At 36.0% G+C, this 15632-nt stretch overlaps 1 protein-coding gene across 2 annotated transcripts in view; it reads left to right on the forward strand.

Moving 5' to 3' along the window:
* DRD2 (dopamine receptor D2) overlaps nucleotides 1-15632 on the forward strand; it is a 168273-nt gene that overhangs the window by 122039 nt on the left and 30602 nt on the right. For both annotated transcript variants that reach the window (XM_072426247.1, XM_072426248.1), the window contains exon 3: nucleotides 8003-8112. In XM_072426247.1, coding sequence (XP_072282348.1) covers nucleotides 8003-8112 — 110 coding nt within the window. The remainder of the gene's footprint in view (nucleotides 1-8002; nucleotides 8113-15632) is intronic.

Genomic DNA, 15632 nt, shown 5'->3' on the forward strand with positions numbered 1-15632 from the left:
ATCAGATAACAGGGGTGTCCAGAATTCTGAGTGTTAAAAATTGGGTAGTTCTTAGATAACAAGGGACCATGGAATTAACTCCAAGGGTTCTCAGATAAAAAAGCACTGAATCCCAGGTATACTTGGATAAAGGCACCCTCATTATGGTAGTATTCAGATAACATGGGCCCAATATGGTGAATACTCTGAGAATACTGTTGCAATCCAAATTCTGGGGACTGTCACACTTACCTCTTCCTCAGGCACCTCTCTCCTGCGCATGTGAGCAGTACTAACCCTGGGCATGCCTGCTCTCCCAAGTTTTATCAGTTTCGCCCATTTAGCTGGCAAACCAGTAAATAGCCTCTTAATCATTCCTGGCTATTTAGCTAGCCCAGACACAGCACTTTGCATTTGTGCAACATGTCTCCACAAGTGCCGAGCCCCCTGGCTCTGCTGAGCATTTCCTCTACAGCTGCTTTTTAATTGAGTGCTCTCCCTGTCCAGCTCCTGTGTTCACCCCTTTTTGCCCAATCTGGGGTTTCTCTGCCTTTCCCCCTGTGCTGTTCCAGTGTTCCTCTGTGTCTGCATTATCCCTATGTCTCCAGTGTCACCTGTGCTTCCTGTCACTTTCCTATGTCTGCGGTGGCTCCCATGTCACCCGTACCTATTTCCTGGATTTTTGGTTCCTGATCCCAGGCTTATTCCTTGAACTTTCCGCCTCGACCCTTGCCTAGTGATTTTGTACCGTGCATTATCTTGCCCACCCTGGTGTGCCCAAGGACCGCAACCTGGCAGTAACCATCAACGCAACATACCACTAGAGGCTCTGAAAAAGACCTGGTTACTGCTTAAACTCTGCACCTTGGCCCTTCTCAGGGCTCCCACCTTTTCTGTGGAAGCAGTAGCACATCTTAATAACCCTGTCTCCCCAAGCATGACGGACAGGGTAAGGACACATGCACAAGTTGTTCAAGCATATGAAAATAAAAGTTCATAAAGTAGACTGCAAACTCTACTAAAAAAAGTGTTGATTTATGGATGGCTGATAATGCATACGGAAGATCATTCATGTCTAGATACTTAACACATATACAGCAGACGAAGACAGCTATCAGGCAGGTAAGTATGTTTTATTGTAGAAGGGACATCACCTGTCCTTTTCTGCAATAAAGCCCTGTCTGTTCACAAATTTCCAAAGCAGAAATTTAGTTTTACTTTAATTATATTCATTTTTGGAATATGATACTTTTATATAAAACTTTTACTGTTCATATATGTATAAGAATTAGTATAATGATTATTTATTTATTATTAATCCATATTACAAGACTTTGTGTTCCTGGCTGGTATGTTGGTCTACTACAATAAATACATTGGGGTCATTTACCCAGGACAGATTTGCAGAATAGAACTTCAGCTTCTTGTTACAGGTCGAGGACTAAAAAACCAAAATCCAAGCCATCCATTAAGCTCTATTTTCAAAAGGATGAGCACTATGTCATGTCTTTATACTTCTCTCACTACAATTTCATTTTTAGGACCTACTTTTTAATTAGTTTGAAGTTTTTAAATAAGCCAGTACAGCTACAATTTCCTCTTGTATGTATGAATAGTTATTGCTCATAAAAAGCTTAGCAAACAGTGATTTATGCTAAGTGGATTTTTTTGTGCAGCACAAATTGTGATTTCAGAAGGTAATTATGACTATTAATCTATTGAAGACGCCATGGAGGCCATAATTTTACTTCCTACAAAAGATTCATTTATTATAAGTGGTTTGAATACAGTTAAGACACAGCTGTAAAAATTTGAACAGATCTCTCCATCACAGCATGTGTTTGGTGTTAATCTTCCTGTTTGATGAAATTATTTGCTGTGCAAATGGGCGGATAACATTTAGAAAAATGTCTATATATGAAGAGTTCTGATACAATCAATCAGTTTTATAGACTTTTGCAGAATTATCAGAAACATTTCTGAAAGATCAGCTTCCAGCATCATAATAATTTTATCTTTATATTACTACAAGTTTTAATAGACACTTATAAAAAAAAAAACACGATTCATGGAAAAATTATGTGCTGTATTCGGAAATCAAGGGAAAAGGGAAGTCATCTGTACGACAAATTTGGAATAAAAGATCAGACTCTAACATATGGTATGATAGATTGACAAAACATAGGTACAACAATGGGAGAATCTGAAAGAATGCACCTTGTGTGACTCCTCCATTGAACTAACGAAGAAAGATCCGGATCATCTGTAGGCTTCATTCTTGTCACATGTGGTTCATTTAAGACTCCTCAACATTAGAACATGTTCACAGCAAACAATTAAACAGATTAGGTCTACTAATTTCACTCTATGATGTCGAACTCATGATTCCTGAGGAAGCACAAATCTATGAAATGTGTGGAGAGTTGAACTGGCATTATTTGTATATTGAACACATTGGGCCTGATTTATTAAATCTCATCAAGGCTGGAGAGGATACACTTTTATCAGTGAAGCTGGGTGATCCAGCAAACCTGGAATTCTGGTAAAAAAAACAATAACTAGTAAATGGGAACTGGAATAGCTTTTTATGCTTTTTTTTATAACTTTTGTGCACTTGAAGTGTACAAAAACTTGGTGCTAGGCTGATGGTCTTTATTACGGGGCTTGTTATAAGACGCTCTTTAGGCCGACAATCCCAGGCAGTGTCCCACCGCAGTAGAGTTCGCTCGGCTATTTTCCTTGCAGCGATGGCGCTTGCAGCAGCAGAGGATTTCTAGGATTTAGTGCTCTGTGGGTTGCAGCATCTTTGTCTCCCTTTCGATGTGTTTTCCTCTAGGCATCCCCTGAACTGAGACTGCACAACTGAGGGGGATTTGGATCTGTGTTGCAGCTGATTAGCAGAGTGGTTCCTGAGTAATCCCATGCTGCTATTGGCTACTGAGACTTTATAGCCTCTCCGCCCCCAGTCCCCAGTGCCTGTTGTAGCGTTAGCTGGCTAATCTTTGCTGGAGAGATTCTTGTCTGTGTTTCTGTTGCTGACCATTGCCTGTTCCCTGACATTTTGTTTGTACTCATCCTGGACCGACCTCTGCCTTTGAATCAAACTCTGCTTGTGCCTACTCCTTCTGTACCTCTTTTGGTGGAGTGATTCTCTGTGTTTGACTTTGTTTTATTTTCTGGATTGTCTGGTCATTCTTGTACTGTGCATCTGTGGGTGCCTGGTCTGCTGCCAGCCCATTCCCAGACACCATACTTTGTGCATTAAGTCCTGGGGGCAACCGAGTGCTGGGAGACTTAACCAGTCTCCCAAGGCTGAGCGGGGGCTTACTAAAGATGAAGACTACGGTGTTAGATTGGGGGACTGTTGTCTTGTGAATACTGGTGCTGACCAGGGCCTTACAGGGCTTTTTGTAACCTGTATATGCCTAATGCTGACCCATACAAAGGAAGCAGCATGCAAGTATTTAGTCTTTTGGGATATCAAGCCATCATTCTGATGTGCAGGAATAGTATTGATTAGGGGCAAAATTGTCTTGATTTTTTCATTCATAAAAAGAAAAGAGAAAAATACAAAGATCCTCCTGTCTGGTAAGTTGATACAGCTTTTGTTGCTGTTCTCTATTAATCCTATATTGCTCTTCTAGCTTCAAACATGTAAAGCAAACTTGTAGGCAGATTCCTAGGTCGGCTGTATAATTGACTTCCAGAAGCCCAGGTTTTAGAATATTACCTGTTTTTTCTACATTCCTATCCACGATTCATGTAATTAAACGCAGTGCGGACTGTAGGATTGGTGTATTATTTTTTTCCACAGGTATTAGAAAAGGGATAGATAATTAAAACAATGCTGAATACCGAAGTCTAATTATAAATGACATAAACTGAAGTAATTGAAATAATTGATGCCATTTTATTTTACTGCTTTAAAAATGTAGCACAATTCTAAATACCAGAAGTACTTAAACAAGAAAATTAAAGTTTGCAAGAGTTGACTTGGGTTAACCTAAAAGTGTCATTTAAATCTTTTTATATAAATAAATTTAGGCTCAGAAACCCTATCAAGCCAAGATAACTTTTGACAATTTTGAATACTTAAAAATTAATGTACCCAATAATAACACTAGCTGTCTATATATCTGGTGGTAGAAATAATTATAATAGTCATATAGTTTATTATATCATATTTAGTAAAATAGTATTTGTAAAATTTGGCTCTGTTCAGCTGAACTCGTCCAAAAAATCTGGACAAGGGTAGATCATAATACAAACAGCATTGTAGTTTAAGCCCACCTTACAGTATTAAAAGTATTACAATGTCCTTGAACTTAGTATTTTCAACAAAATTGCATGGTGGCTCAAGGTACTTGTGGGAACATGCCCCAATGAAAAACACTTTTCTTAGGCCGGGGGACATGTTCATTGCTTAGGCATATAGCTTCTTAGTGCAGTTTATAGGGAAACATTGTAACAGATCTTTCAATGATCAAATTTAGGGATTGTCAATTTTTTATTTAAAAAGCATGATGTTTTGGAGGTTTAGGATGTTTGGTGGGAAACTTAACCACTGGCTTCAACATCCATGCAAAGGCTGACTGCCTGTAAATGCTAAATGCTGAATGTAAAAATATATTAGAATTCTGTAAAAAAAAATACCTTCTTTCAGGACAGCTGCAAAAAATATTGAAATGATTAAAAAAGGCCAATTAAACTGCCTAATAATCATTGATGACATTTCAGGTACCACGTAATTCCCCCCAAAATATTTATAACCTCATCCTCTTAAAACTGCTATATACAGTATAGTAAAATCAATGAGTCTGTCTGCCAATGTTACAGTTTGGTTCAGGTTCAGTTTAGTTTGTTAGTGGCTGCTACATACTAGAAGCCTACAAATAAAGTGCTTTATGGATATATATGTTATAACACTGTGGGCTCTATTTAAAAGCAGGAAATCTGACATTTATTTCCTAGTGGAGAATCAAATACCTCCATTAAAACACATAGACCTGGAAGATTCTCCACTAGGGAATGTTTGAAGGAATGTTGGATTCCATGCTACATAAAAAGAGTTCTTTATTATGTAGCCATATTAACATTTTACTTTTCTATTTTTAGCTATTTGCTGACTTTTTTACTATTTAAATGTTAGCATAACATTTTCTATTTCATTTGTTACTTCATTTTAAAAAATGCACAACATTTGTGAAAAAAAGCCTTTATTTATATGTCAGTGCTATATATGGAAAACTCACAGAACAGAAGGTGATAACAACAGTTTTTCATCTAAAACTGGGCAAACTAACAAAAAGTTATGTTATATCTTTGTGTCTTTAGATTGAATAAAAAAAAGGTTTTGAAAAGGCAGTCAGCAAAAAAAAAAGTATTGTTCTAAACAAAAAATTGCATTTGAGATATATATATATATATATATATATATATAATAGCTGCATTTTTTAAGTCAATCATGATAAAGAAAGAAAAGAAGTACAAATCCTGCATACATTCACTACATTCACTGAAGATGAAGATGAAGATGAGGTCTCATTGGATAGGTAGGAGCCTGACATGACGTATAGGTTCAGAGGAGTTGGAATAGTAGCGGTCATTGATTACCTGGCCAGGAGAACATAAGAGAATGGGTACAAATAATGAGATATTCACAGCCAAGTAACAGCTGGAGTCACAAATTTTTACTAAAACAGCAAAAGGAAAGGTGAACATTGACACTGATGTAACAGGAACCTGAAAAAAGGAAAAGCTAGAAGAAGAATACAAGATCAACAGAGAGCAGCAATAAAAGCTGTATAAAAAAAGACAAACTGGGCCTGGTTTTTTAAAGTTCTCAAAGGCTGGAGAGTATACACCTTCATAGGTGAAGCTGGGTGGTCCAGCAAACCTAGAAGGGATTTGGTCCAAGACAAACAGAACTTTCAAAAAACATTCCAGGTTTGCTGGATCTCTCAGCTTCACCCATGAAAGTGAATCCTCTTCAGCCTTGGAGAACTTTAATAAATCAGTAAAACCGGGGTTGCTTGTATCTGTAACTATCTAAGAAGATAAGGAGTTCCCCTATTTTTGGACAGATTTTCTTTCACTTCCTGCTTTGACTGCAGCAAGATAAATTAAAGTTAATTTCTAATAGGCCATTGAAAAGGAACCTGATGGGGAACACAAAAACCTCTGATCACAGTGATAAGTTTTTTAAAAATGAGAAAGTTACAAGTAAAAGAGTAGAAATATTGGAGGCTTAATAAGGCTAAATTTGTGGTTGTGTCATGTAAAAACTCCCAAACATATCTGATTCATTAGTTATTCACTTAAGAAGCTGCACAAACAGCACAATATTAATTTTTATACAATAATTATATTACAAGGATTCATAGAAGACGCTAATTCTGGTGTTCTTGGAACAACTCATTATTTGACTGTCCTTCAGAGTCCCAAAATGCCTCACCAAGAAGCAACAACAAGATATTTCAAGGACCCAGAGAACAAAAATTTGTACTCATAACATTTTTTTAATACAATGTATTATAGCAAGCGAACCTGTATTATATGAGAAAAAACATAACGTAGCATATAGGAAGATTTTAATGTATAGAAAATATATAATTATTATTCCAAGTGTTAGAAGTGTTCCCCTTTTGTCTTAAAGAATTAAATATAATAGGGAAAATATTAATTACAAATATATTTCTTGTTGGTGTAAATAGCTTTTTATGAAACTTCTTTTACTTTCACAAAGAAGTTGGTAATTTAAGACTCATCGTCCAGTTTTATACATACTGTTGAAATCTCATTTGAATTTTCATATAATCAGTATTGCACTGTAATTGTAAGAACTTTTCTAACCATTCTTTCAAAAACAAAAATGTAATTTGAGTTTCACTTCAGTTGCTGCTCCAGGATCATAGGTTCAAACCTTGACCAGGACACTATCTGCATGAAGTTTTTTGGTTCTCCCATGTTTGCATTCTTCGTGTTATTCCATTTTGTATTTAGGTAACTCTGTAAACATTTTTTTTGGGAATGGAGTATTACCTCAGGAAATCTAACACTCTTTAGCTCTTAAATGCACAGTGTGATTGATCTACCAATTATTTCTTTTGTAAATACACCTATAATATGACAGTAAGACTGGAACTTTCTATAAATGGAAGTTGTATAAACATGGACTTGGTTATTTGAACAAGGAGAATTTAAAGTGTATGTCTAGCCAAAATAAATATAAAAAATATACCCATTACATTTCATTTCCTTGTGTTTTGTACCTTTAAATACATATATATATATATATATATATATATATATATATATATATATATTTATATATAAAGACACCAGTTCATACTGGCAGAAATCCAGAACTGAATGTTGCATCATCCCTGAACTCCCAAGCAGTGTTGTCAGATCCAAATGCTTCATTGCTGGACTATGAAACACTTCCCACATATGTTATGAAAATACCCAAGCGGATATAGGAGTGCTTCCAAGAGCACATAGCCATCATAGTTAGCTCTTTACAAAACATTAAGAACTCACTGGATTTCTGGTGGTGTATTTAAAGAAACAAATATAAACTGTAACAGTAGAGTGTCCAGGAGATATAAGAATCTTGATGACTTTTTTTCTAAATTCTAAATGCTCTAATTTAACATTCACAATTTTTGTTAGTGTGAAAAAAAAATGTTGGTGCAGTTATAATCAAACGATTCATTCCATTTTTCTTGCAGAATTTTTTTTTAAGCTGATAAAAAAATATCCTGAAATTTCTATGTTCATTATATCCAGATACTTAACCCCAATGTCTGTTACAAAACACATATTGTGTCACATAAAGATTCTTTTATAGCAAACAATCTCTTCTGGTATCTTCGCATATATCTGTTAGCAGTATAAATATACCATAAAAACCTCTTACAGGTTTTCTGATCTTTCAGCCTCTTGGCAAGTTAATTTTCTTTTATGAGATACACATCTACACTATTGATTTTCTTTTCTGCCGTCTCTTTCTACTTCCTAGGTGGTTGGTGAATGGAGATTCAGTCGAATCCACTGTGATATCTTTGTCACCCTTGATGTTATGATGTGTACAGCAAGTATCCTTAATCTGTGTGCCATCAGCATTGACAGGTAAGGGACATGGGGAGAAATTAAAGTTCTTTTGGACAGGTGTAACTTTCTGCAATGTGCATGTCATGTAAAATCCAACATTTACTACTGACAATTACCAAATTGCTGAAAACTTAATTCCCAAGAATAAGTCATAATTCAAAATGTCTATGTTTTAATAGTACATTTTCATCTGTTAAACTATTAAAATCAATACCTTTCAAATCCTTACTTTTTCATGTTTGGACCATTGTACGTTTTGTGTATTACATTCTGAAACTCTTTATGAGAAGTGGTCTTTATGGTTGTGCATAACTGAAGGATTCTAGGAGAATACACACTAATTTAAGGAGATGCAAAGGTCAAAGCACCAGAATATCATGTTTTAGTATTGCTTAGATTCTGGCAGGTTTAAATAATCAACAGTTTCTTGTATTGCAAGGAAACTCTGACAGCACAATCCCCTTATCCCACTGCTGTACTCACTTGATGGGGATAATAAAAAAGAGATTTGTGCTTCATGCTGGATTTTGCATTTGTTTTACATTAACATTAACCCTAGGCAAACGGATGCATATACACATAAAATATACCCAAGAGAGCAGTTTTACTTGCCAAGGGATACTGTACTGTATGAGCTTCTTTCTATTCAGTTTTGTAAAAAGGTTGCTTTCCGTTTTAAATATTGGGAAAAAAAAGTTTTGTTTTTTTTAATTTTTCCCTTTTTTAAAAATTTTCCTCACCTTCTGTCTTTAACGTCATGGCAGTAAATACTGGGATACATACGTAATATACCCCAGGGGGCTGCAAGCTGCACCTTCTGTGCCCGGCCAAGATCAGGCACTGCATCATAAGGGGCTTTCCTTAAATGTATAAAAACAAGTGCCTGACCTCATACATGTGCAGAGTGAGATCGGTGCTTGTTTATTTACATTTGGAGAATGATACATCACCCGATCTCACTCATGTGCAGTGTAAGATCAGGCAACATCATCAAGAACCTGGAGGAAAGAAGATGGAGGTATGGGGCATATCAGGGAACCCCTGAAAGAGAATAGAAACCAAGATATTATAGCATTTGCTGGGTGCAGTAAGCACACAGATCAAATGCTTTCAACAAGAAAAGGTAAGGTAATTTTTTTCTGCAAGTTCCACTTTAAGTATTTAAGTGCTGATGGTGCTATGCATGTATGGGATTTATTGAAATAGTTTAGATGCAGCTTTGTGGCCTCGGCAGCAATCATGGCAGGTGAGTTTAAAGGGGTACTAAACTCTCCAACACGTATGAAGGCGCCATCTTTCTTTCTTATTCTGACCAGCATCAGTCTTCACCCATCTTGATTGGCCATGCCAAGGTGACATAGGCATGCGGGAGCTCATCCATCCTAGGCAAGTGCAAGGGAAGCCAGGGGTTAACATGCAAGGCAAGCCAAGAATGCTTGGCAACCAAAGCTGTGCTACGCATGCTTAGCATTTTCACACATTCCCTCATCTCTGTGTACAGTCATATATTCATGCGCATCCCAGTGTACAATCCCTCTATACCAGCAAGTTCAGGGAATGAATGGATTCCAGCATTACATCATTTTGGCCTGGCCACTCAAAAAGGCTGAAGGCCCAAACCTGAAAGAGTACCAGATGAAGATGTTAGTGCCAGCACCAATGAAAAAAGGTGAGTTTAGTTCTCTTTAAGCATTGATTTTTCTTTGTTCAACAAAAACTTTCCCCTAAGAATAAAATGGAGAAAAACATTATGGATTTTTCTAGTAAATATAAAGTGTTTCAAAGCTGTACAGTAAATACATTTTTATGAAAATGGAAATATTGTTGATGACATTAGTAATATGGTAGAAGCTGGCTGATGTGTTTAGACTGTAGATTGATAATAATATTCCTAATAAATAAAATCATGTGCAACTCACAAATATATTTGTTGGTGCAAATCATTTCTTATAGTCTTCTTTCAGTTAGCCAATGTAATAAAGTTTAGCAATAAACTGGCTCCCTAATCTGTTTTATATAACTTAATCTTTCAGAATAAGTAAAGTAATGAAAAGGTAATATATTTCTTGGGCTTTATTTAGTCATACAATCTGGCTTTTAATGATTGCAACATGCTAATCCTAATACGTTTTCATTATTAATTACCTGGAAAGCTTGATGTTTTAAAGGCTGGTAAAAAAAAAAAATTCAACTATAATTAATAATCAGTATTATGTACCCTATTATTTATTAGGAGTCTATTAGGAAAATTTGCTAACAACTTTTTAAAAGTGAATGATTACTTCCTAAAAGATAACTCACTTAGATTAGTGAAGTGAATTAATGAAGTTCTACTACTGTGCTAGCAAAAATTCTATTTTTCACATTTCCCTGAATGCATTCTTTGCAACAGAATTGACAAGTAATTACACTAGAGGATTTTGAATTTACGAATACCTAAGTACCTGATTATGAAGAATGTTTTTTACCCTTTAGGAGCAAATTGGACCATACTTTTTTATGCTTTTTATCTTTCTCTGTATCTAAAGTGAACATTGATTTCTTCAATATGCAGATTTTCAATTGGTACATAATGATATAGGTGTCTGTAATATTATGACTATGCAACCTTGACATGCATTTGGTTACATTGATGAATATTTCAATTTGCATAAGGCAAAAAAAGCAAATGGGAGAGGCCTGTAGCTGTAAGCATTAAGCGCAGGGCCTGCATGACAGGATGGGAGGCTTAGACCAGGTTTGATAAGGGTTAATAGATTTTGCTAGCTGGGGGGAGGAGGCTAGGCTAGCGTGGATTGGGAGGTAGGAGGTGATTTACTACAGAAGGGGCTTAAAAGGGGTGGAACGGAAGTGGGCCCTCTTTTAGAAAGGAAAATATTCCCGTCCAGCCACCCCAATTTTTGGGTATAGTCAGGTAGTGAGTATTGGGAGTCTTGGCGGTTGGGGTTTCTGCCTGCCCTGACCTCGGATTGTTACTGACCTGCTTTTGCCTTATCCTTCTGTACCTTGCTTGATTGGACTTAACCCTTGCTGTGCTGTACCATTCTGAATAAACCTTATTCAAGGATATCTGGAGTCGGTAGTGGTTTGTGTGCCCAGGCACATTACACATAGCTTACTATCATCATGATCTAAAAAAAGTTTCAATTTTTCTTAACCTCCTGTCCTTATATAATCAAAATATCTATGCAAGTTTTTTAGGAAATATTTAGACTCTTGTTAAGCTATATATGCCAAAGTCCAACCCCAATCCACAATCAAAACAAATGTGTTACTTGTGTTAATCCACAATCAACAAAAAGTGTTATTTTATATTCACAAAGCATTCTATATATTGTTTGTTCAAAGTATTCCATTTGTGAATTGATGAGATTGATTTACTTAAGAAATATAGGCTGTTTACTCAGCAAAGGGAATTATCAAGATTTATCAATCAATTATCAATATTTCATGCACAATAGTTAATGACATACAGCTCTTCTGCATGTAGCTCGGTATTCTTTGCAAAGTGAATTTTACCACATTCACCAAGCTAACCGAATTATGCCTTGCAGAAATATAATTGACTTTGCAAATTGAGCAAACCAAACTCTATTAGTAAATAATCCTCTATGTATTTTTATAATCTTTAGATCTTTTTTTGTTACTTCTATGGTGTCCGTGTACTAATTTTAATTATATTGATTGCTTTTCATTTTCTTACGGTTATGGATGCCCATTTCAGCACATAATACTCATAGCCTATGATGATATAGAATGTTCTTTTATTCCTAGACTCAGCTGTCAGAATGATGAATATAGTATGATAGAACAAAAGTGGTGAACATAACATTTTAGAGGACATTAGTTCCTGGACCTCATAGCTAACCTTCCATTAACTGCAAAGTGGATGAAAGTGTTCAGTAAACAGATTATGTTCTTTCAGAAGCTATTGATTTTAAAATATTATGATATGTAAGTGACTTGCCTTTTACCCTTCTCTGGCTGACCCTCCAGCAATCACTCACAGGTTGGTTGTCCATTTGTGAAGTAGGCAGCTGGCTGTGGGTTCAGTATCTGTTAATTTTTTACTGATGAACCGATTTTATTTTTAACTTTGCAAAAGGAGCACAAGGATTGCATACCCTTGAACTAAATGAAGGCAAGCTTATGATGGGTGCTCAGATCTTGTCTGAAATACCTTTCAGTGGTCACCACCAGACTCTTGAGACCACTTTCCTGCTGTGGTGTTTTGCTTATCCTATATAATTGACTTTTCCTTTTCTCTGCCTCTTGTATAACATACAATTTCATCTCTGTAGTCCTTTTATTCCCTGTTCTAACTTCTAGTTTATAGATCCGCTAGTATGGAACCTTAATTACACTTGTAGTTTAAGATCAAGCCGATAATCAGGACAAATATAGGAGGTAAAGAAAGACAGGGGTTTGAGGCCAAGGGTATTTATACATTATGTATTATTAGAAATAATTCATACTTAATTAAATTACAATCACATATAATATCACCAGTCCTGTTGTATTATCACAGAATTGGAATATTGGTGTTAGACAAAAATTATCCTAGCGAAGTATAAAAATTTAGCGTGTCAGTCTGATTTGATTTCGCCAAGATTGGCTTCTTCAAGGGTATGATTTGTGGACTGGTACAGTTTGATTGTAAAGAATTGTAGTGTTTGGAAGATATAGAATTTGAGAAAGGCAATCAATAAGTTTGTTTTACATAGGTCTGTGTGATCTTGCAGATCTTAGGTTTGAGACGTTATTAGATACCAAAGATTTAGGTTTGGTGGCTATAGTATGTTAATCCAAGGTTAGGGTTCAGATTTCCTCTTAGTTTGGATGAAGGTATGCAGATCTTTCAAGTTTTTTATTGTCCCAATCAGAGATAGATGGAATGTTCGTTCTCCTCAAATTAAACTGCTGGAGCAGTGTGGACGAGTGTAGAGGCAGCCAAAAATTCCAATCCTGTGATGATACAACAGGACTGGTGATATTTTATGTGATTGTGATTTAATTATTTATGAATTATTTCTAATAATACATAATTTATAAATACCCTTACCCTCAAACCCCTGTCTTTCTTTACCTTTTATATTTGACATATTTCCAAGAGGCGGCCACTGATACAATACTAAAGATCGAAAGACCCATTTCCCTTCGGTTATCATACAATAATCAGGACATCAAATAAGATGTTGTGCAATGGACATGTTTTTTCAATGCATCTGGCTGCCTGGCATGACCCTTGACTTTTACCTAACCTTGCTATGTCTGACACCCTGGCACTATATCCCTCGGGCATTTTCCTTGGCTTGTAAGATAAATCTGTGTTTAGTGCTGTTGAAGTATGACTGTTCTGTTTAGGTTTCCCAATCCAGCAAACCACCTCAACAAGTTCTGATCCCTAAAAAATATTTTGTCTTTAATGTATTTAAATGCAGAGTTTCCATAAATCTAACTGTTGTTTCTTAGCATATATAAGAAAAATTTGCTCTTGTTAGGAAAAAAAGTGTTTACAACACCACACAGCTGTGTGAATTAAAGCTTGCACAGAGCATTGATTTTCTGCTAGCCGAGTCTTAGATATGATTTCCCTGGTGGAACTTCTAATACCCTGGAAATGTCACATATTTAACATTGTACTTGCATTTTTCCTCATTATTGTTAGAAAGTTAAATATTGAATCCTGCTTTATCCTGCATGAAGTCATGAATGGAAGAACATGTAACAATGTGCAAGATGTCAAATCTCCCATGTAGTCTTTAAAAACTGGTAGAATATTAATTTGATCTTTAACAACTGCAAGAAAATAATCCATTCAACATTTCTCCCATGGAGGTCACTGTCACTAGAAACATTATAATACTACTGAAATATTCAAAATGTGTACATGCGCGTGCATATAAAGACTAGACATTGAGCATTAAAGTAGAAATCAGGCTGATTGCCACTTTAATATTAAAGTCGATCATCATGTTTCATTAGTAATTGTAGGTGAACTTTTTAAAAAAAATACCATAATACTAAAAATTGGCAGTCATTTACTTTGAACACTACTTATATGAAATAAGCAAATTGGAGGAAAGGGTTATTTGTGAGTAAATAGCACCATTTTTTCTGGCAAGCAACCTGTTAACTTTATAAATAGGTTCCTTTGCTAAGGTAGGTGTTGTTTCTCCTACAGTAGCTGTCTGAATGTTTTACTGAATTTGTAGATTCACTATCTTCTGAATCACCAGAACAAATTAGCAGATTAGTAGTTCCAATTTCTCTTATCTGCATGCTTGTTTAGCATCAGTGGAAACCAAAAATATTAAAACAACTGGACTGGCATGACAATAGGATAACAATGAGTTTTATGAGTAGGTCAGCACGTGCAGACTTTTTCTCTAAGTATAGCTTTCCTTCAGTTCTAAGCTTTTTAGTATTTGCTTATACATAACAAATCTTTTGTAACAGGAATCATATGATGCTGTCATTGTTATTCTGTTCTAAAATAATAAATTGCTGACTGTGTTTAGCTTGCATGCAGCAAAAAAAGAGAAAAGACCACATTGTCAATATAAAGGAAAACTGTACAATGAAAAATGTGAATTTGAAGTATTCTATGTAATTTGTCTTTAGAAATCTGTATGATTGTTTAACCATTGGAATTTATTCAGAAGTAAGAAGGGGGGGCCTTAAAAATTAGTTACAGGGGAATGTTGTATTGCTTTATTTATGTGGTTCTTCTGGCAAAGCTCTAGTGCAGTTGGGTACCAATTTCTTCTGCACTTCCAGTGATCTTTGCAATGAGAGTGTGCAGTGCCATTAGGGAACCAAGGAGGCACACTATACAGCCAATACATTAGTGGTTTGCCAAAACTCCTACCACTAGCACCCAAGGTGGGAGAAACAACTTCCAGGTCCGCTTTGTATACCAGATCTAAACCCAGTTTGCAATGAAAATATGAACTGGATAGAACCCTAAGCATCTCAGAATGACAGGTATAGGCAGTAAGAAACATGGGTAGCAGTGCCAGACAAGAGAAGTAGTTAGGGTTGCCAACCATTTCCTTTCTGTATGACAAATATGTCACCTGAAGCAGAAGACTTAAAACACAGATAGACATTATATCATACTATCACTGGAAATGATCCTTCAAAATCATTTCCAGTGATTTGTGAACGAATGTGTGCAATACACAGAGAGTCTCTTTGTTCTATGGAGAGGGGAGGAGTATGACCAGTGAGTGGCAGCCCACTATTCTCTCCTTCATACGAAAGCACAATGGTCGTTCTTGATTTAGATGTTCATTAATCCACCATCTCAGATTGACTTGCTTAAAAGTCATTCCTGATCGTTGTCCATGGATCCATTGTGACGAAGTGATAAGCAACGTTGGGTGACCACTGTTCACATGTCAGATTCTCACTGAGGAAGAGCACGAACACTTATCTTGGGCCACAATCATCTGGCATGTATAGGTGGATTTAATTTGTCTCATGGTCAGGCTGGCAGTGGGTGATAAGCAAAGTCATGTATAAGGAAACCGTTT

Source organism: Pyxicephalus adspersus, chromosome 11, assembly GCF_032062135.1.
Source record: "Pyxicephalus adspersus chromosome 11, UCB_Pads_2.0, whole genome shotgun sequence".
In the NCBI taxonomy this organism is placed as follows: domain Eukaryota; kingdom Metazoa; phylum Chordata; class Amphibia; order Anura; family Pyxicephalidae; genus Pyxicephalus; species Pyxicephalus adspersus.